The sequence below is a fragment of the Cupressus sempervirens genome, chromosome 10 (assembly GCF_028749045.1).
Source record: "Cupressus sempervirens isolate cs-2001-9-10 chromosome 10, ASM2874904v1, whole genome shotgun sequence".
NCBI classification, from domain to species: Eukaryota; Viridiplantae; Streptophyta; class Pinopsida; order Cupressales; family Cupressaceae; genus Cupressus; species Cupressus sempervirens.
This window is the reverse complement of record NC_143127.1, coordinates 203,923,183-203,947,177: the sequence shown is the minus strand read 5'-3', so window position 1 is coordinate 203,947,177 and position 23,995 is coordinate 203,923,183. Positions and strand designations below refer to the sequence as shown.

At 34.8% G+C, this 23,995-nt stretch overlaps 1 protein-coding gene across 1 annotated transcript; it reads left to right on the top strand.

Moving 5' to 3' along the window:
• The first annotated feature begins 16,735 nt into the window (after positions 1-16,735).
• Positions 16,736-18,600, top strand: LOC149533335 (16.9 kDa class I heat shock protein 1-like). The gene is made up of 2 exons (XM_089806273.1): positions 16,736-17,181; positions 18,021-18,600. Exons 1-2 carry the CDS (start codon positions 16,914-16,916, stop codon positions 18,326-18,328), a joined length of 576 nt encoding a protein of 191 aa, XP_089662399.1. The 5' UTR covers positions 16,736-16,913; the 3' UTR covers positions 18,329-18,600.
• Positions 18,601-23,995: the final 5,395 nt, after the last annotated feature.

Genomic DNA, 23,995 nt, shown 5'->3' with positions numbered 1-23,995 from the left:
GTAAAAATGAGTAGGAGCAGCATATAAATAATCTCCAATAACATTACAATTGAAAAGTCTCATGAAATGAAGAGACACAATATATGAAGGGAAAAACATCCATGACTATTAGCCTTCACATATCAACAAACTCCCACCTAAAGGACAACCAATGCTGCAACTCATCACCCAATACCCTACTCAAAAGATGATTCATCTTTTCTTCACAAGTCCAAGAGAAGTTCTAGCACATTCAAACTTCATGAATATCGGCCAAATTGATCTTGGTGCCAATTTTGAAAACTTTTAACTTTCCCTCTTCAATTGCATGATGAGAAAAGTGACCATGTGTATCAACATTCTTGGAGTGATGTTGTGATGAGTGATTATGTGTCATGAAGATCACATTGCGGCTATCACAAAATAGATTATATTCACTTTGATGAAATTTCAAGTCATCAAGCAAACACTCAAGCCAAATCATTTCCCTTGCACCTTCAAAAAGAGCCAAATACTCAACCTCAAATGAAGAAAGAAAAATGAAATCTTGCAACTTTAAAGCCCAATTGATCACATCTCTAGCAAACATGAAGGTGTAACCAGTGGTAGACCTTCATTTATCCAAGTCACCAACAAGATCAGAATCAATGTAACCTTGCAGTTGAACCTTATTTCCTCCAAAACATAATACACAATTTGAAGTGCATTTTAGATATCTTAGTATCCATTTCACGACTTCTCAATGAGATTTTATGGGATTCCTCATGAACCTACTCACAACTCCCACTGCATGAGCAATGTTAGGGTGGGTAGAAACCATGGCATACATAATGCTACCAATTGTTGATTTATAAGGAATTCTGTATGGATTCATTTTCTTCTTGTGTTTTTTGGCACAATTCTAAACTTAACCGAAAATGACCAACAAGTGGGAGCAATTTTTGCATCAGCCATGCCAAATCTCTCAACAACTTTGTCAATGTATTATTTTTGAGACAATGTGATTTCCCTCTTTTTCTATCCATTGTGGTTGTTATACCAAGAATCTTCTTAGCTGCCCCTAAGTCTCTCATTGAAAATTTTCTTGTCAATTTTTATTTTAACTCGTTAACTAATCTCTTATTTGTGCCAGTCATTAACATGTCATTGGCATGAAGAAGAAAAATAACAAACTTACCACTAAAAAATTTCTTGACGTAGATGCATGGATCTGATTCACATCTTGTGAAATTGTGTTCAATCATGAAGTGATCAAATTTTATATAACATTGTCTTGGGGCTTGCTTGAGGTCATACAAGGTTTGATTTAATCTACAATAAGATGTCCTTGTCCCTTCTTCATGAACCCTTGGCTGCTCCATATACAGTTCCTCTTCTACATCACCATGTAGGAATGCAGTCTTCACATCAAGTTGTTCCAACTCAAGATCCCATGTTGTTGTTAATCCCAAAATAGTTTAGATAGTTATCATTTTAACAACCGATGAGAAGATCTCATTGAAATTTATGCCCTTTTCATGATCAAGCCCCTTTACGACCAATCTAGCCTTGAAGCATTTTTTGCCTTCCACTTCTTCTTTTAGCCTGTATGACCACTTGTTTCTAAGTGGTCTTTGATTCAAAGGAAGAGAAACTAAATCCCAAGTTTGATTCTTGAGTAAAGAATCCATCTCCTCATGCATCGCAGTTTTCCATTGCATGCTATTTGGATTCTTGAGTGTGGCTTTATATGTTATTGGTCTTCAAAACTATGAAACTAGAATTGAAAACTTTGCCTCTTCCGCAAAAACTTGCAACACTAATGGCTGCATACAATGGTGCTTGGAACAATCACTGCTTCAACAGGTCAAAACCAATAAACTTCAAACTTATAGAATGATAGGAAGAAGCACGTGCAACTGCAAGCATGAGAACGATTCCTTCTGTCTCTGCAATGACTAATCTGCTGATCAACTTTTTCCTTCTTTCCTTGCTCTGCAACTTCTAAGCTCTTTAACTTCTTCTACTTCTGCTGGTCGAATGGAATAGAACATTCCTTTTTATCTTCTACCAAAAATGTTTTCCCCCTCTTTTCAAAATTTGAAAAACTCACCTACCTGTATTAATTTTTTTGTTTATTCTGCAATCCGTCAGGGGTGGTAGGTGGGTGTTTGGCTCCAGGGGTAAGACAATGACCACATTAAATTCCAACACTCCCCCTTTGTCCTGAGCCAAACAAAAAACAAGGATCACAGATGATCCACATCAACTACACCAAGACACTCTCTTAGGTGTACAAAAGTTCCAATGCCTAATGTCTTTGTAAATATGTCTGCTAGTTGCTGCTCAGACCTGCAAAATTCCATCTTGATATCCTCATTCTCCACCAACTCTCTGATGAAGTGATATCTGATTTTTATATGCTTGCTTCTCCCGTGGAAGACTAGATTCTTGGACAATGCAATTGATGAGATGTTGTCACAATAAATATTGGTTCCATCCTCTTGTCTTTCATTCAAAATCCTTCTTAACCAAATAGCTTGACATGCTGCTACATTTGCTGCTATGTATTCAGCCTCTACTATAGATTGAGCAACAATAGGTTGCTTCTTGGATGCCCATGAAATTACACCCGATCCCATATGAAACATGAATCTGGAAGTGATCTTCCTATCATATAAACTTCTAGCCCAATCACTATCAGTATAACTTACCAACTTGAATTCATTTGATGTAGTATACAAAATTCCAGATCCCTTGGTACCTTTCACATACCTTAAGATCCTTTTTCCCGCTTGCCAATGGGAATCTTTTAGTGTTTTCATAAATCTAGAAATCAAACTTACTGCATGCATTAGGTCTAGTTGAGTTGCACTTAAGTACATTAAACTTTCAACCATACTCTTGTATAGTGTTGGATCCACTCGTTCGCTATTGTCTTCTTTGCTCAACTTCAGACCTACTGCTGTTGGTGTGGGGGCTGCCTTACTGGTCTGCATTTTAAATCTCTCCAAGATCTTCCCTACACATTTTTCTTGAGAGATGAAGATGCCATCATGCATTTGTTTTACTTCTATGCCTAGAAATTATTTCAAGAGACCTAGGTTTGCCATCCCAAATTCATTTTTCATGGCCTCTTTGAACTCACCAATTAGAGCCTTGTCATTACCAGTAAAAATCAAATCATCTACATACAAGATAATAATTACCACATTTCCATTTGCTGCCTTGATGTAGAGACTAGGCTCACCATTGCTTTTGCTAAAGCCATTGTTCATTAAATATGAGTCAATCCTATTGTACCATGCCCTTGGAGCTTGCTTTAGCCCATAAAGAGATCTTTTCAATCTATATACTTTTTTCTCTTCACCTACAACTTCATAACCAGGTAGCTTCTCCACATATACTTCTTCTTTCAATATACCATTTAGGAAGGCAGACTTCACATCCATTTGAAATACCTTCCCTTTGTGCTGAGCTGCAATTGCTATGACAACACACACGGTTTCCATTTCCCATGTTCACATCAACCACATTTTCTTGTCCTGACTCATCATTTTGCTTCATCTAAAGATTAAAATTAAACGTTGAAGAGAAAATAGGTTGTCCTCGAGCCCCATGCCCATCTACCATGTCTGTGCATTCCATGAACGACTGACATTTATTTTTGGTAGGTAAGATTTTGAGTTTGGACATTGAGGGGGAAAATATGATTAAAAGGAAATGTTTTGAGATTGATTATTCAAAGTGTGTGTGATCAAGTAGATCAGAGAGAAGTTACAGAGCAGAGAAGAGAAGGAAGAAGAAAGAAGTTTGTGCCTGCAATTGCACATGTTTCCCCTATTCACTCTGTAAGTTTGTCATTCTTGGATTCAACCTGTTGAAGCAGTGATTTCTTCAAGCACCATTGTATGCAGCCATTAGTGTTGCAAGTTTAAGTTTATTGAAGTTTGAAGTTTTACTAGTTTAGGGTTATTTTAGGGTTTTTCTGGTTGAAGTTGAATGCTCCTAGATTTTTTAATAGTTTAAATCTCAGTTGAATAGTAAAGAAAATGGGCATACTTGAATCCATTACTCTTCCTTTGTTTATTGCATTTGACAAGTTTTGTCTGAAAGGTTAAAGCTTAGCTCTCTAGTTTTAATGGTGAAAGCATTCACATTAGAATTTTTTCTAAGTTATAAATTTTAGTTGGAGCCAAGCTCACTCAGCATCCATTGGTGCCGAGCATTTCCATTGTTGTTGAGCATTTCTTTTGAGTGTCGAGCTAACTTGGCACCTACTGCATTTTCTTTTGTGTGCCGAGCTCACTCAGCACCTGTTGCTTGTCACTCGACACCTTCAAGTGCTGATAAAATTGCCACTCAACACCTTCATGTGCCAAGCAAATTGCCACTCAGCACCTTTATGTGCCGAGAAAAACTGGCACTCAACAATAGTTTGTGCCAAGAAAATTTTTATGTTTAGGGTTGTGATTTTTTTGAAGTTGATTTATATTACTCACATGGTATCAGATCTTTGAGGCCCCACATCCATAGTGAGTTAGGGCAAAGTTTTTTCTTGGGATATTTGACATGGCAGTAGATATAGGAAAGATATGGCAGCAACCACTATCCTTCAATGGACAAAATTATGATACATGGGCAAAGAAGATGAAAACCATTATGGTTGCAAATGATTTATGGGAGTTTGTTATAAATGGGTTCAACGATGTGACAGACCCAACTCAATATGATGTCCTCACAAATGCACAAAAGACTCATTTGAAAGAGTCAAGGAGAAAAGATGCAAAGGCATTAAGTTTGATTGAAGCAGCAATGACAGAGACAATATTCCCCAAGATTGTAGTAGGAAATTATGCAAAAGAAGCATGGGATATCCTTGAGACAAACTTCAAGGGGATTGATAAAGTTCGTAATGTAAAGCTACAGAACATAAGGAGGGAGTTTGAGAACCTTCAGATGAAGGAAAATGAATCAGTTCCAGACTTTAGTTCAAGGACCTCCAATGTGATTAACTAATTGAAGTCAAATGGAGAAGAATATCAAGAGTAGAGGATAGTGGAAAAGATATTGAAGATTTTACCTCATAAATATGACAATTTGGTCATGATCATAGAAGAGGCAAAAGACCTCACTATTTTGACAATGGATGAGCTAATGGGTACACTTCAAACCCATGAGCATAGGATCAATAGATTTGCATCTTCTTCTTCCCAAGAGCAAGCATTCAAGGCTCAATAAAATCCAAGAGGAAGGAGGAGAGGAAGAAATGGCTCAAGCAGAAACTCTAGAGGCAGAGGCTGAGGTAATGGAGGACAAAAGAATGATGCAACAGAAAGCTCGGGAAGAGCAGATGGAGCAAGTAGCTCGCAAAATACCTCATGAGGAGGTAAGAAAAACTACAACTCAAATAGAAGTAATGTAAAATGCTACTACTGTCATAAATATGGGCATTATGCAAATGAATGCTGGAAGAAGCAAAATGATCAGTCAGGAAAAGAAAATGTGGCTGATGTGAACATGGGAAGTGGAAACAATGACACTACTTTCATCATGTGTAATTTTGGTGAAGAAGGAAGCCCTGAGGTTTGGTACCTCGATAGTGGATGTAGCAACCACATGAGTGGTAATGAAACCTTGTTTTCATTCATTAACAAGAGTTTCAAATTAGAAATTAACATGGGTAACAATGGAACCCTACTAGTTGTTGGCAAAGGATCTATTATGGTCTGCACCAAGAAAGGTGAGAAGAAGGAAATACAAAATGTGTATTTTGCCCCTAGTATGAAGCACAATTTGATGAGCATTGGTCAGCTCGTTCAAAATGGATACAAAGTGTTGATGGAGAACAATAGGTGTGTCATTCAAGAAAAGGATGGGAGTAAGAACTTACTTGCAGCAGTTCAAATGACAAAGAACAGAATATTTCCCTTGAGGATAGAGACATGTTTTCCATACCAAGTTGGTGTTACACCTCCCACACAATCAGCTCTAAGGAGTGTGATTGAAGACCCCTCATGGCTATGGCACCTCAGGTATGGTCATCTTGGCTATGCTAGTTTGAATTTGTTATCAAATAAAAGAATGGTAGATGGTTTGCCACGTATAGGAAATTCATGTGACAAGTATGAAGCTTGTATTTTGGATAAGCAACATAGGCTTCCCTTTAATTCTAGAAATTCTAGGAGGGCCAAATATCCATTAGAATTAGTGTATAATGACCTAGTTGGTCCTATGCAAGTTACTTCCATTGGGGGGAGTACTTATTTTATGACATTTATAGATAATTTCAGTCGTAGGACATGGGTGTATTTCTTAAAGAACAAATCTGACGCATTTGATAAATTTGTAGAATTTAAAGCCCAAGCTGAAAGAGAATGTGGACACTATATCAAAGTCCTAAGATCAAATAGAGGAGGGGAGTATACCTCCAATTCTTTTATAAATTTTTGCAGGAAACATGGCATAAAGAAAGAGCTCATAGGCAGCTATATACCACAGCAGAATGGAGTGGCTGAAAGAAAGAACAAGACCATTGTTGAAATGGCAAGGAACATGATGAAAGAGAAAGGTATCCCAACTGAATTTTGGGGAGAGGTTGTGGCAATAGCAGTTTACCTAATAAATAGGTGTCCTACAAAGGCAGTCTATGATAGAATTTCAATGAAAGCATGGTCACGAGGAAGATAGACAGTTGAACACCTAAGGGTGTTTGGATGTGTTGCATATGCACATGTGCCTAAAGAGCAAAGGCAAAAATTGGATGACAAAGGTGTGAAGTGCATCTTCACAGGGTACAACTTAGAATCAAAGGCATACAGATTGTATGACCCATTGAACAACAAGATGACTCTCTCAAGAGATGTAGAATTTCTTGAAAATCAATCTTGGTATGGTCCAACTGATGAGTCACTGAGCACTTCAAATAAAGTATCAATTATGAGTGAAGAGGATGTTGATGAACAAGAAGAAGAAGGAGAAAATAGAAGAAAAGGCAAGCAACCTTAGTCATTTTTGAGCTCCTCTAGGCATGATCGAGTGTCAGTGCCAAGTAACAATGAAGACCGAGCTAGTCAGCAAAGCAGCAGCAATGAAGATTCTGATCCCACACTCTCCTTCCTGTTACCAAGAAAGACCAAGAGTCTTAGGGAGATATACCAAGATGAAAGGTATGAAGATTATGATGAGAGTGTTAATTTTGCATTATTTTCTCATAGTGATCCAATATATTTTGAAGAAGCTATTAAGGAGAAGAAATGGTGTAAGGCTATGAATGAGGAAATAGATGCTATAGAAAGGAATGAGACATGGGAGCTAACTAAATTGCCTCCAAAGAAGCAAGTGATTGGAGTGAAATGGGTCTATAAGACCAAATGCAATGTTGAAGGCAAGATTGATAGGCATAAGGCAAGGCTGGTAGTCAAAGGCTAAAAATAGCAGTATGGAAGAGAATATGATGAGACATATGCCCCTGTTGCAAGAATGGAAACCGTGTGTGCTATCATAGCAATTGTAGCTCAGCACAAATGGAAGGTATTTCAAATGGATATGAAGTTTGCCTTCCTAAATGTTATATTGAAAGAAGAAGTATATGTGGAGCAGCTACATGGTTATGAAGTTGCAGGTGAAGAGAACAAAATATATAGATTGAAAAGAGCTCTTTATGGGCTCAAGCAAGCTCCAAGGGCATGGTACAGTAGGATTGACTCATATTTGATGAGCAATGACTTTAGCAAAAGCAATGGTGAGCCCACTCTTTACATCATGGCAGCATATGGTAATGTATTTATTGTTGTCTTGTATGTAGATGACTTAATTTTTATTGGTAATGACAAGGCTCTAATTGGTGAGTTTAAAGAGGCCATGAAAAGTGAATTTGAGATGATAGACCTAGGTCTCTTGAAATACTTTCTAGGAATAGAAGTAAAACAAATGCATGATGGCATCTTCATCTCTCAAGAAAAATATGCAGGGCAGATCTTGGAGAGATTTAAAATGTAGAATAGTAAAGCAACCCCCACACCAACAACAATAGGTCTGAATTTGAGCAAGGAAGACTCTAGCAATAGAGTGAATCCAACATTATACAAGAGTATGGTTGGAAGTTTAATGTATTTGACTGCAACTCGGCCAGACCTAATGCATGCAGTAAGTCTAATTTTCAGATTTATGGAAACACCAAAGGATTCCCATTGGCAAGTGGGAAAGAGGATCCTACGGTATGTGAAAGGTACCAAGGGATTTGAAATTTTGTATATTGCAAATGATGATTTCAAGTTGGTAGAATACATAGATAGTGATTGGGCTGAAAGTTTAGATGATAGGAAGAGCACTTTCAGATATATGTTTCATATGGGATTGGGTGCAATTTCATGGGCATCCAAGAAGCAACCTATTGTTGCTCAATCTACAGTAGAGGCTGAATACATAGTAGCAAATGCAGGAGCATGTCAAGCTATTTGGTTAAGAAGGATTTTGAATGATTTGAATGAAAGGCAAGAGGATGGAACCACAATTTATTGTGACAACATCTCATCAATTGCATTGTCTAAGAATCTAGTCTTCCATGGGAGAAGCAAGCATATAAAGATTAGATATCACTTCATTAGAGAATTGGTGGAGAATAGGGATATCAAGATGAAATTTTGCAAGTTTGAGCAGTAGCTAGCAGACATTTTCACAAAGCCATTAGGCATTGAAACTTTTGTACACCTAAGAGTGTCTTGGTGTAGTTGATTTGGATCAGAAATGATCTTTGTTTATGGGTCTCAAGACAAAGGGGGAGTGTTGGAAAAATTAAACATTGAAGAGCCAGCAAGTTGTCCTCGAGCCCCACGCCCATCTACCCTGTCTATGCATTCCATGAACAACTGGCATTTATTTTTGGTAGGTGAGATTTTGAATTTGGACATTGATGGGGAAAATATGACAAAAAGGGAATGTTTTGAGATTGATTATTCAAAGTGTGTATGATCAAGAAAATCAAAGAGAAGTTGTAGAGTAGAGCAGAGAAGGAAGAAGGAAAGAAGTTTGTGCTTATAGTTGCACATGTTTCTCCTATTCACTCTATAAGTTTGTCATTGTTGGATTCGACCTGTTGAAGTAGTGATTGCTCCAGGCACCATTGTATGCAGCCATTAGTGTTGCAAGTTTAAGTTTATTGAAGTTTGAAGTTTTACCAGTTTAGAGTTATTTTAGAGTTTTTCTGGTTGAAGCCAAATGCTCCCAAATTTTGTAATAGTTTAAATCTTAGTTGAATAGTAAAGAAAATAGGCATACTTGAATCTATTGCTCTTCTTTTGTTCATTGCATTTGACAAGTTTTGTTTGAAAGGTTAAAGCTTGGCTCTCTGGTTTTAATGGTGAAAGCATTTACGTTAGAATTTTTTCTAAGTTATAAATTTTAGTTGGAGCCGAGCTCACTTGGCATCCATTGGTGCTGAGCATTTCCATTGTTGCTGAGCATTTCTTTTGAGTGTCGAGCTAACTTGACACCTACTACATTTTCTTTTGTGTGTCGAGCTCACTCAGCACCTGTTGCCTGTCACTCAACACCTTCAAGTGCTGAGAAAGTTTGTGCCGAGAAATTTTTTAGGTTTAGGTTCGTGAGTTTTTGAAGTTGATTTATATTACTCACAAAAAGAAGCTCATAATCTGAAAATTTAGTTGGAATTCTTCTCTCTAATGGATTTCCTTAATTGAGGCTCTGACAATTTTGTTATTGAGATCATTGTTATGTTTGTAAAGTCTTCTATCACTGTTTGTGCAATTTTCTCCACAAATGTATTCTTCATAGGCTCCACCATGGGGACTTCTCTCCAAGATGATGCTTTGTTGTTAACAAGATGTGGTTTTGACTACAAGCCAATTGTGCTCTCTCATCGAGTCTCATCACAACTAACATGCATACCCATTTCGGGTGGATTGGCAATGTGATTTTGAACTCCACTGAGTGTCCCATGATGGAATCTATCATTGACCAGATGCGTTGGGTAGAGATGAGACAATGTGTGGAATGCTTCGTGCAAGTGTCATAAGGAACCTTCTTATCATAGATTATTCTTGGTGGATAGAGCACCATGCAGATTTACTAGTATGACCTCCATGTGAGTTTTAGATAGAATGTCATGTAAGTGGATTGCCGGTGACTGTCTTTAGTCTCACTTTGATCTGAGACATCGTAGCTTGGAAGGATTTTATGTGGTAGAACATTTGGATGTTCATGCATTTGTCGGTGAGTGTGAGGAGGAACTATCTTGGACAGAGTACATTTATGGTGTCTGAGATCCTGCAGACTAACGATGTCTTGATGAATAGAGTCTTGATGTCTGTCAGCTTTCTTAGGGCTGCGGTGAATGGAGTGCTCGGGTTCATTAAAAAGAGGCCAATCATGCTCTTTGTAATCAGTCACAAAGCCTTGTGTCTATTGTAAATTTCCAACATCCTCATCGTGGAAGGAAGTATAATGTCTTCCAAAATATTCATCATTATTGTCACTACTAGTATTAGTAGCTTCACCTAATTGTGATAATGAATGAATTGGAGCTAAGACAAAGGTAGTACTGTAAGAAATGGTAGTAGGAACTAATTGTAGTTTTGTTCCAATGTGTCTTTGAGCAGAGATTGGCACGTACTCTTTTTCTGATAATTCCTGAGTTTGTAGAGCTAGAAATGTTTTTTCATTGAAAATGATGTATGTACTTTGAATGACCTTCTTCTCCACTAGATCCCAAATTCTGAACCCAAATTGGTCTTCTCTATAATCAATGAAGATGTATTTTTCTTATTTAAAATCTAGCTTGCTTCTCTTTTCTTTAGGCACATGTACATAGGCTTCACATCCAAAGACTCAAACATGAGAGTATGAGACTCATCTTCCTTACCATTCCTCTTCTAGAATTCCTAAATTTAATCTTGAAGGAGTACTCTAATTGATTAGATACACTATTGTGTTACATGCTTCAGCCCAAAATTGCATTTGAAAGCATACACCAAGCTTTCTCAAGTATTGTCCTATTAAGCCTTTCCGCTGCCCCATTTTCTTGAGGGGTATAAGGGACAACTTTCACCCTTCGAATACCATTATCTACACAATAATTGTCAAACTCCAATGAACAAAACTCACCTTCATTATCCATTTTCAAGCATTTAATCTTGTGACCTCTTTGGTTTTCAACAAGAGCTTTGAAAACTTTTAAATTTTGAAAAAACTTTAGATTTATTTGCCATCATGTATATCCAAAATTTCCTAGTACAATTATCAAGGAAAGTAACAAAATATTTAGCACCTCCTAAGGAACTTACCTTGACAGGACCAAAGAAATCCAAGTGCACAAGTTCCAATGGTTTTTCCTTCATGTCATGCCCATCTTTCAAGAAGCTGACCCACTTTTGCTTGCCATAAAGGAAATGTTCACAAAACTTAAAGTTTGTTGATTGGAGCCCTGGTAGTTGATCTCTTTTAAGCATTACCTCAAGGCCTTTCTTGCTTATGTGGCCTAATCTTTGATGCCAAAGTTTTGCATCAATGCCCACAACTATCATAGTAGCACCTACTTCGGTAAGCTTTTCAAAGAGATAAAGACTACCAACTTTATTGCCCTTGGCAATAATCCTCGAAGCCTTGGTGACTTTCCAAGTATCTGGATGAAAGAATGGATGAGATCCTTGTGCAAAGAGTTGACTAACACAAATTAAATATCACCTCAACTTGGGAACATGGAAAAAATCCTTTAACACAAATTTAAAATCCAGCTTGCTTCTCTTTTCTTTAGGCACATGTACATAGGCTTCACACCCAAAGACTCAAACATGAGAGTATGAGACTCGTCTTCCTTACCATTCCTCTTCCAGAATTCCAAAATTTAATCTTGAAGGACTCTGATTGATTAGATACATGGCCATGTTACATGCTTCAGCCCAAAATTCAATTTGAAAGCATACACCAAGCTTTCTCAAGTATTGTCCTATTAAGCCTTTCCGCTGCCCCATTTTCTTGAGGTGTGTAAGGGACAAATTTCACCCTTCACATACCATTATTTGCACAATAATTGTCAAACTCCAATGAACAAAAATCACCTCCATTATCTATTTTTAAGCATTTAATCTTGTGATCTCTTTGGTTTTCAACAAGAGCTTTGAAAAATTTAAATTTTGAAAAAACTTTAGATTTATTTGCCATCATGTATATCCAAACTTTCCTAGTACAATTATCAAGGAAAGCAACAAAATATTTAGCACCTCCTAAGGAACTTACCTCAACAAGACCAAAGGCATCCAAGTGCAACAACTCCAATGGTTTTGCCTTAATGTTATGCCCATCTTTCAAGAAGTTGACCCACTTTTGCTTGCCATAAAGGCAATGTTCACAAAAATTCAAGTTTGTTGATTGGAGACCTAATAGTTGATCTCTTTTGAGCATTACCTCAAGGCCTTACTTGCTCATGTGGCCTAATCTTTGATGCCAAAGTGTTGCATCATTTCCCACGACTGTCATAACAGTACCTACTTCGGTGGGCTTTCCTTGAACCCTTGGTGACTTTCCAAGTATCTAGATGAAAGAATGGATGAGATCCTTGTGCAAAGAGTTGACTAACACATTAAAAATTGCCTCAACTTGGGAAGATGGAAAACATCCTTTAACAACCATTGTCCTGCATCTTCTAGTTGTAACAAAATGCCACGTTTGCCAACTATTTCACAAAATTTGTTGCCTCCAAGAAATACCTCTCCAAATTATCCCTCATGATAAGTTGTGAAATGATTCATACATGAAGTGGCATGGAAGAAGGCTCTGAAATCTATCACCCAAGAATTTGATTTTGTGTCGCTTGTAGAAAGAATTAAAATAGTTTCATCTTTCTCATAGATTGTATTTTCTTCAATATTCCTTACTTTTTCTTTTGCCTTCTTGTAAGCTTGACAATTTCATTTTGAATGGCCAAGCTTACCATAAAACCGACACTCTCCATTCCTACCTCTTAACCTTGATCAATTGGGTGATCTAGATTTCCTTTGATTGTAGTGATTGTTACCTCTATGATGACTTCTTCCACTTCACTCGATGCTGACCATGGTGAGAGCATCACCGGGTGAGGAGTCTTTGTTACTCCTTCTCATTTCTTCACTTAGTAAAGTGGAAACAACTTCATTGTAGACCAATTTTTTCTTCATGGAGTTTGAAGTTCTTACTATTGTAACTATGAGATCCCAACTATCAAGTAAGGAACACAACAAGATGATGGCTTTGGCTTTGTCATCTTGAGTCATACCAAAAAAGGTTGCTTGACATAATAGAGCATTCAAATCATTTAGATGATTTGACATCAACTCCCTTCCTAATTTTCAGTTTGGAGAGCTTCTTCATGATGTAGATTTTATTTGTAGTCGACATTGTTTGATACATACTTTGAAGTTTGTCCCAAACTTCTTTTGTTGTCTTTTCATTCAAGAAATTTTGCGATAGTGAGAGAAAGATTGATGCCATCGCATTCTCATCAATCTTTTCCCAACCTCCATTCAACATTGCAATTGGTTTTTTAGACTTTCCTTTGATTGTGACTGGTAAGTCTTGCTTAGCCAGCAAAGAGCCCATATGCACCTTCCCTAGGTGGAAGTTCTTGCTTGTGAATTTCTCCACTTTTGCATCCTCCATCTTTCTAGAAATTCAACACCAATTTCCAGTCTTCATATTTTTTGGTTTGATATCAATTGAAAGGTTTGAATACATGAGAGAAAACAATAGATGAATTTCCAATTAAAGAAGAGAAATAAACAACACCAGATTTATCATGGTTCCCACAAATGTGGCTATGTCTAGACTACAAAGTACTGTATTAATATAAAATATATGTACAAATGAGTAGGAGCAATATATAAATAAGCTCCAATAACATTACAATTGAAAAATCTCATGAAACGAAGAGACACAATATATGGAGAGAAAAATATCCATTACTGTTGGCCTTCACACATCAACATAGGGAAATGAATTAAAGGGAGTGAAGAGAATGAGCAGAGGGCTATAAGTTAGGGCATACATATATGGTATTCGTAGGTGTGTTGTATAGATGAGTGAGGAGTTTGCATCTGAGCTGCAACTTAGTGCTATGAGGAAGTCATCCAAAAAATATTAGTGCCACAAATTGTGTTCTTCAAATGAAAGGGTTACAATTTTCTTGGTCATAATTGATGGTGCAATTTTTTGTGGTTTCAAAGGGTACACTAACTATTTCTACACATATTTTCTATCAAGCCTAGGTAAGCATGGGGTGAATGCATGAGAGGAAGGAATATTTTTCAACGTGGGCAACATGACCCTAGTTTTAGTATTTTGAAGTTCCAGTGTGCTTTCTTCTATCTTTCTTCGGCCTGGTAGCTTCTAGATTTTTTTAGTAGAAGCTTTACTACACATTTAATGATAAAAAATCATAGATTGGAATTTCCTTCTAATTTTTGTTTGAAATTTTGATTTTTCACTTTGTCTTTTTTATGTGGAGCTACTAGAAGTTCAAACAAGTCATATTATTATAATTTTTTAAATATATAAAAAATAACAACCTTATGTAATAGACTTTGGAAATTAATTAATTCTACAATTCTATTGGTTGAAGTAAATGAATTATATGCACTTAACAATTGCATAAGTACCATGCCTTCAATAGAAACTAATAATGTATAACACTTAAATTTTGTTACACTCAGACATATTAATAGAACAATTAATCCAACACATAAATACGAAACGATTTCTTAGAATACTTATGAAATACCATTAAATAAAAAATGAAGCCCACTAGAGGAAGGCAATCTAAAATTAATTGGTTATCCAAATATTAGAGGTAATACTAAATTTTGGTACAAGTGAGATTAAGGGATAATAATGAGAAGTGCATCAAGGACAATTGAGTTTTTAACTTTTGCAAAACTATTCAAATGGTCAATTAATGATTGCAAATTAAATGCATTTGAGATAAATGTAGAAGTTAAAACAAGAGATGCAAGTGTCATAGTTCCTGCCAAATGCATAATGGTTGTAGTGTTGTGCATTGAAAAAATAAAAAGTAGAAATAAGATGAAAAAAAAAAAATTTAGAGAAGTAAGAAAAAAACTAATAGATGTGCATATGAACATGGAGTAGTGATTCTATTGCTAGTTAATAGCCAAATGCACGGGGACTTCATGCCACTGGGCTAGCCACAACGTTGTTTGAGGGTTGGCCACTAAAATTTATAGGTTCTTTTAAGAAACTCAAAAGACTACATCGATAGAAGTGCATTGCAGTGACAAAGGAGTAATGAAAAAGTTGTTGGAGCTTGTGTGATTCTTTTGTTGAGCTACGCATATCCAAAAAAAAGCCATTATTATTTGTATCTTAAAGACACATTAAAATGAGAGTTAAAGAGATATATTCCTCGTAATAGTTAAAAAAGAAGGAAGATGGAGATTTATATATATGAAGACATATTGAAAAGAGAGATAATGATAATAGAGATTTACAGATAGAAATGAAGGATACATAGAGATTTAAAAGAAAGAGAATGATATGTTATTATAGGGACAATGAATAGAGATAGTTGGAAGAGAATTTTTTTTTAAAAAGATTAAGGAATATGTTATTTTAATAAATATTTTAATACCAATTCTAAAATTTAGATAAATCAATTAAGTATTTGTTTCTATATTTTCCAATATAATTTTAAATTTTAAATTTTAAAATATAAATTGTTGACTACTTGATCCAAACCAACAAAAAAGTTAGTAAGTTTGAAGAATAATATTAGTTTTACAAATTTTAAAATGCGAAAAAAAATTAAAACAAGATTGAAAAAAAAAGCTAGTTAAACATATAGTGTGAAAAAAGTTAGCATTTATCATTAATAAAAGTAAGGAACAATAGAAAAATGATAAATATATTTAAAATAGAAAATATAAAACATTAAAAAACTAAATTTAAATTTTTTTGTAACAGAATTTATAAATGTTTTTAGTTAAAATTTATCAAATCATTATATTCTTAAAATATACTTTTGGTATCAATTAATTTAATTATAATTTAGAACAAAAAAAATTATTTTAAAATTAAAATAAAATAATTTTAAATTATTATGAAGAAAAAATTAAGTAAATGTATTTTTAAATGATATGATAATTAGTTTTTTAGTAAGATTTTAAATAAACTTAAACAAAAAAATAACCTCGATTGATATATTTACAATCTTTGATAAGAAAAATGATTTAGTTAGTATTGATTAGGTGTGCATTTATGTTTTAGGTAGTGCGGTGGAAGATAATTGTGAAAAAGATAGAGTTATCATTAACGCATGTCATTATTGTTGGAAAAATATGTGTATTTTTGTTAAGAAAAATTGATTTTTCTTTTTACAAAAAAAGTATGGACAGAATCAACACAAAATGTCATTTATAAAATAAGGGGAAATGAAAAATAGATATACACATTGTAAGTTTCATATAAACTTTTAAATTCGTTGATTTGATTGGTTAATATAAATAGATTTAAATTCGTTGATTTGATTGGTTAATATAAATAGACAATTGCATTCAATGAATGCCATAGTATTCTACCTTGGCAGTAACTAAAAAGAATGAGTTTAGACCCATATAAGTTCAAGGATTGCTCCCCACAAAGCAATAAATTTGTAGATAAGTGGGAGAAAATCTGTACCGACAACGAAAAGTCTAGATGCTCGTGAATAGAAGAAAGTCGACTTCTCCGGAACATTCTGGCGGTTTATCTCCCTTTGGTTCTAAGAAGAAGCAGCTAAAGAACTCGGGAAGTTTCTACTCCGCTCCTTAAAATTCCTTTCTTCTTGTTTTATTTCACAGCGGTTGAGTGCCTTTTTGTTCTCTTCTGAAAAGGATTGCAAAAGAGAGAGCAATACATATTCCAGCAGAGTTTTTAAGATTTTCGGATCGCAAATTAAGTTTTAGATCGAAATGGCGGTTTCTAAAGGTCTGTTCTTCTGCATTCTGGTGATGGTAATGCAAGCAAATATGCGATGCGATGCTTTCATTCCAATTTTACGCAGAGATCTCGTCCCTCGCTGGAACCCTTTGGATGATCTGTGGCAGGTGGATCCCTTCAAGATTTTAGAAGAAAATCCCCTGTCCACGGTCGGCGAAGGCATGGACGGCCGGGTGTCCTTAACCAGAGTGAACTGGAAGGAGACTCCCGAAGCACACATTATTACACTAGATGTTCCAGGTAAAGCTCTTCATTTTGATGACGAATATGAGTAAATGATATTGGAGGCTGTTTTTTCTGAAATATTGTATGATTTGTAGAAAGATGTAAAGCTTTTCATTTCATAAAATTTGCTGCTAGTTTGTCTGAATCTCTGAATATTTATAATGAAAATAGAATGTAGATACAGTAGAATGTTTGAGAAAAAAATTGGACTAGTTTGTAGACATTTTTTACAATTTGTGTACATTTCGTATTCTTATCAATATCTTAAAAAACTTGTATCAATTTATTCAATATTTTAGATCAGAGAACGAAAAGATTTCATAGTTCATTTAATTGGGTCTGTTATTGTTCAAGCCCTCCCATTTCCGCTAGCTATACATAATCTGTCGTGAAAATAAATTGATTAAAAAGCCCGGTCAATTTGACAATAGGTCTATTTTTGTTTAATCCCTTCCACATCTGCTCGTTCTCCATAGCTAGTCTTGAAAATAAATTGATGAAAATCTGTTATACTTGATAACAGGTCTCTTAATGTTTAAGCTCTTCGTCAAAATAAATTGATCATTTTTCATCAATATTACAAAGAATTCATGTTTAAAATAAAAATAAAAAATGGCCAATAATATTGATCAGAGAACAAAAACGTTCCACAGATCGCTGAGATAACAAGTCTGTTGTTGTTGGAGACCTTCCATTTAACGCTCGTTCTCCATAATCAGACAAGAAAATAAGTCGATGAAAACCTGTTTATATTTTATTACGGATCTGTTAATATTATTTAAGCTCTTCCATTTCTGATCGTACTCCAGGATTCTTCATGAAAATAAACTGATGTTAACCTGTGAAACTTGCAGGGATAAAGAAAGAGGATATCAAAATAGAGGTGGAGGGGGACGTGGTGACTGTGAGCGGGGAGAGTAAGAGGGAGCAGAAAGAGGAGTCTGACAAGTGGCATCGGGTGGAAAGAGTAGAGGGGAAGTTTCTTCGGCGGTTCAGATTGGCGGACGGTCAGATGGAGGGAATAAAGGCTAGCCTTGACAATGGAGTGCTCACTGTAAATGTGCCCAAGCTCCCTAAGAAGGTAGTGGAGCCCAAGGCCATTCCTATCACTGTTACAGACCAGGCCTGCATTGAAGGCGCTGACAACACATGTAAAGCGTAAAGTGTTCATTCTACAGTTGCCGTAGTAAATAAAATAAAACGTAACAGTCCATATATGTAAGCCTTGGTTTTGTGATTGCTGCCGACATGTCTAAAGGTGTTTCTTTGCGTCTTGATTGCAGCATTTACTTTAAAGAGACGTTGTTCTGTCTCTGGATTTTGAAATGTTCTAGAAGATCGCTTTTTAGTTATTTATGTGATTTTACAACAATGTTTGGAATGTGTGTAATTTTAGTTCCTCTTGATAAGTAAGAGACTATTGTTTTCATCTTTTCTTCGGTGCATGTGACAAACACTTAATCTATGGTTTTGTTTATTTATATTATGTTATTTTTAATTTCTGATTGGTGGAAGCCATTTTTTCAAGTGATCTTTTTATTTTATCAATCAAGCTTTAAGTAGCAATGCAAAAATAATTCACATGGTGAGTATGTGTTTTCATATCTGGTATATATACATTGATAGGTGAAAATAATAGATCATGGTTAGACTAAAGGGGATATATTTGGCATACATAAATAGATATGTGATAATTGAGCACAATCACATTGTGGACGATTAAATATATATACAAAAGTATTATAGAAAAAAGAATGAAATGGAGCAAAGTAAGTGACACTTAATCAAGCACCCATTATTAAGAAAGATAACCTACAATAGTGTTGTACAAAAGCATATACACAAAAAAAAAGGGTAAACAAAAAAAAAAGGGTAAATTTGGCCCATCTCAATATGTGAATGAAAACGCTTTCAATGACAAAAGGAAAATAGTTGAGTCAATTGTTTGGTATACATACATTGATAGGTGGAAATAATAGATCATGATTAGACTAAAGCAGATATATTTGACATACATACATTGATATGTGGTAATTGAGCACGATCACATTGTGGACGATTAAATATATATACAAAAGTACTATAGTAAAAATAATGAAATGGAGCAAAGTAAGTAACACTTAATCTAGTGCCCATTATTAAGAAAGAAAACCTACAATAGTGTACAAAAGCATATAAACAAAAAAAAAAGGGTAAATATGGCCCATCTCAATATGTGAATGAAAACTCTTTCAGTGACAAAAGGAAAATAGTTGAGTAATCGTGGAAAGACAACATAATTTATATTCAAAACCCAAATATGTGCAAATTAAACAAATGGGTACTAGATGCCGAAGGAGCAAAGGCAAGAGTTCTTTTAAAGTAAGTGCTACAACAAAAGAAAAAGTAATACGATTTTTGCAAAAAAGGAGAAGAATGAAATGTTTTTAGTGATGTACTCACAACAAAAGTATCATTTAAACGAAAAATATGTATTGGACACCAAAAATAGGTTTGAAGTTCTTAAAATCATGGGTTTAGACAACAAATATCAACTCCAGCATGAGGAAAATTGGGTAGAAGATAAAGGAGTAGTGACAAAATCCTTGTGGAATGCTAAGACTAGCTATAGGAACAACAATGAAGCCTCCAAATACATTGATAATAAGTAACTATTATAGTGAAAATTGATGGATAAAATGCAAAATTTGGAAGTTTTTGTCTTCTAGAACGAACCTAAAGAAAAGGACCCAAAACTCAGAGATTGGTTGTATAAATTATGTGGATAACAAGTATGCATGTTTCCCTTTTCTAATCATTTGATTTACTTTCATTTAAGAATATAGAAATTAAAGATGGACTCATTTTCGGATTAGTATGTTTTTAAGGTTATAGTGTAAAGTTCTTCCATTAGGTGCCAAACATGCAAAATTTGGAAGTTTTTGTCTTCTAAAACGAACCTAAAGCAAAGGACCCAAAACTTAGAGATTGGTTGTATAAATTATGTGGATAACAAGTATGTATGTTTCCCTTTTCTAACCATTTGATTTACTTACATTTAAGAATATAGAAATTAAAGATGGACTTAATTTCAGATTAGTATGTTTTTTAGGTTATAAAGTTCTTCCATTGGGTGCCAAACATGCAAAATTTGAAAGTTTTTGTCTTCTAGAACAAACCTAAAGTAAAGGACCCAAAACTCAGAGATTGGTTGTATAAATTATGTGGATAACAAGTATGTATGTTTCCCTTTTCAAATCATTTGATTTACTTACATTTAAGAATATAGAAATTAAAGATGGACTTGTTTTCGGATTAGTATGTTTTTTAGGGTATAAGTTTAAAGTTCTTCCATTGGGTGCCAAACTTTAATGAAAATGTGGTGAAATCCTTAACAATACCTACTTGGGTTGAGAGTAAAGAAATTCTAGTAAAATACATTAACTTTCATACTCTGTAAAGAATAGGAACCTTCTTTATCGAGGAATTCTTAGGTATAGAAGCCAATTACACAACTTCTAAAGGAATTAAACTTTTGATTAATCTAAAATTTGAACACCAAAAGCTCAAACAAAGTGATAGAGAAACTAAACCCTAAGGATCAATTGAATAAAAATGTACGGAGTTCCCCAAAACTTATCAATAATACCAAACATGCTTGGAAAGTTTGATATATAAACTAGATTAGGAAATGGAGGAAGGGGAAATTAGAGAGAAGATAGGAACAATAAAGAGTGTCCAAGTAGCAATTGCTCTCCTTGTGAAGAAGATGTTTAAGACATCACTTAAAAAGGAGAAAACAAAGAGAATATTCAGGACAATGAAGAGGAAGAACTATTATGTGGTTTAGTAGAGAATGGGATGGAAACAACTAAGAATGATTGATGTTGTCCAAATAGTTCAGCAAGAGTATATTAAGATAAAGATGTTGGAGCAATGTGAAAATTGTATAAAAATATATATATTTTTGGAAGACAGAAGAGAAAATATCAGACTACATAGCAAGTTGATAAAGGACATAATGGGGTGAGGCCACAATAATGGTTCCCACTTTCCATCACAAAGAAATTAGATCGAAACCCCCTTCTTTTGAAGCCCCCAAAATACTTTTTTTTTATAACAAATTTATTAAATTTTCCATCAAATTTTTTCCTTCTAAGTGCTCAAACAAGGGCTAAATAGGTATATTTTTTAAAAATAAATATCCCAAATTGTTCTACTATGAATAAGTTTTCCAATGACTATATGCTTTTAATATAAATTGTGTTTATTGTGATGTTTTATTTGTAATTTTATTAAATAGAGGTTGTTTGGCCATTTCACAAGTCTCTATTTGAAGCTTCAAGAAAAATAGAAAATGAAAGAAAAATATGTTTGAAAAATATGTGCTACAAAGGTGTATGTGTTACCTTTCTAGCAAAACAAGAAAAATAATATTTTGATTTAGAAAAATTAAATTATACTGATAAAAATCAACCTATATTTAATTTGTTGTTAATGTCAAATGAATAGAATCTTCATTTTGTATATGAAATTGAATGAAACCAACTAAATTCGATGTTACAAAATAGCCTTGAAATAATTTTGTCATTATCATTTTTTTATATGTTATGGTGATCAAAACAACCATCACTCTTTAAAAAAGCTAATTTTTCATAAATACCACTTCTCGAAGGAAGGAAAAAAAAAAGGACTTCAATCACTTCGAATAAAAATTTAAAAAGAATGTTATAAAGGAGAAAGAAAATTCTACAAATCACTAGTTCACATCATCTTCAAATTTTTTCTAGTTTTTTTAGTAATATGCATCTGAAAGTGAATATTTATTTTTTGAAATCTCTCTTTTAGTGTCAAAGTTGGCCAAAAAATGGGAACCATTATTGTGGCATGACCCAATGTTGATACATGATGACTTTTGTGATCAACTCATTTAATGGGAAAAGGCCCATAACCTTCACATAGACCTAAAGGATGAGGTCAAATCTAGAAACGTCACTAATGGAGGGCACAATCTATGAAAGCCAAAAGATAGGAGATGGCCAACTAGGCATAAATATAATATCAAGGATAGATAATCATATTCTATTTTCTAACAAATAAATCTTTAGAGAGAATCTAACAAAGCCTCTGAAACAAACATTGTATGATAGTAATGATACCAATTTTGAGCCAAGAATGGACAAGGCTTTATCTTTATCAAAACATCTCTCACGGAAAAATTTACTAGAGAAATAGGAAGGTATAAATATAAAGATATTAGAAATACCAAGCACCTAGCAGCCCAAAAAGGTACAAATGAAAACAATTTAAAAAGGGGGAATCAGATGTTAAATTAGGTGAAAAACTAATCTCCCAAGAACACCTGCATGCATAACCCTGTCACATGGATGAAGCAAAGAACAGAGGCAAGGAAAAACCAAGGAGGCCAAAAAGCCAGATCCATCTTATGGACATGCAAAGATCAATATGTCATATAATCCAATAAGTGAATGATTAAAATACAAAGAGGTGAATCCTTATAAAGGAATCACGAAACTCGAAAAGGGAAACTAAAGCCTAAAAAAGCTAGGGTTGCACAATATAATTAATAAAATATTAATTATATGCATCTACAAGATAGCTTAAGCAAACTAGAGTAATAGACAACTTAATTAATTAAATCAAAGTGATTTAATTAATAAGTTAGAACAAATAATTACTCTAACACCCCCCCTTAAGCGAAGCTTGGGAGGAAGCTAACCTAGCACAGCTATGAAAGAGAATTGGGTCCCGACAACAAGGCCAGATCAGGTACCCAATCACAACAAAATCTCTATAAAGAGGAGAAATAGAGAAAACCACATGGGGAAAACCCTACTCCAAAAAGAGATAGCAAAGAATGTTCCAGAACAAGGAACAAAGGGATCAGAAGAGAATCATTAAAGCATGAAGAACCGCAAAACTCTATCAAAATGCTGATCTGTAGAACTTCCATGGAAATAGAAGGCACGAACCATCAACCAAAGGAACCTCCATGGAAATAGAAGGCACGAACCATCAACCAAAGAAGCATAGAACAAAAATATAACCTCTCCTTAAGGCAGGTGAGGTGACAAGTAGCTGAAAAGATGGGCCAAGAATCTCCTACAACACAGGAGCCAAACACATCGAGAGTGAGGTACAAAACACCAATAAAGGCACGTGTCATCGACACTGCATGAGGAATTAGAGAAAGAGGGTCTATAAGCGGCAAACAACTATCCCCCCATGGCACTTTATAAAATAGTGCGACACTTTATCTCAGTGCGTTGCATAAAGATGCTTATAATGAATATCAACAATGATCAGAAAAAACATAAGGCTGAAACAACAGAAGGTAGAGCCCAAAACGAAGCAACTGAAGCAACAAAATCGATCTCTGGACCTGAAACAAACAGAATATCAACCAGAATGCTAAAATGCAAAAGACTGAATAGGATGTGCTTGGAACAGAATCTGGAACAACAACCAGCATCACTGGAAAGAGCACAGAAAGAGCTTTCCAGCGATATAAAGAAGTCCAAAATCGAAGATCGGAAGCTCAAGATACGCCTCCCGGAGTGCAAAATAGAATATCCAGCTTTGACTGCCAAAACAGGCAACCAAACTACATCAAAATCCAAAAACACCTATACTAGCATCTCCGTCTCGGAACCAGCTTTCCGACGCATTTTTCGGATTGAAAAAATACGTCCGTATACTCAAGTTACGGAGAAAAAACCTCCAAGGCCTCTGAAAATGCAAAAAATTAATTTTTTTTTTAATAAAAAAAATAATAAAAAAACAAAAAAACTTTAAGAAATCCCTCCACCGCCGGCGGAGCGGCGGCCAG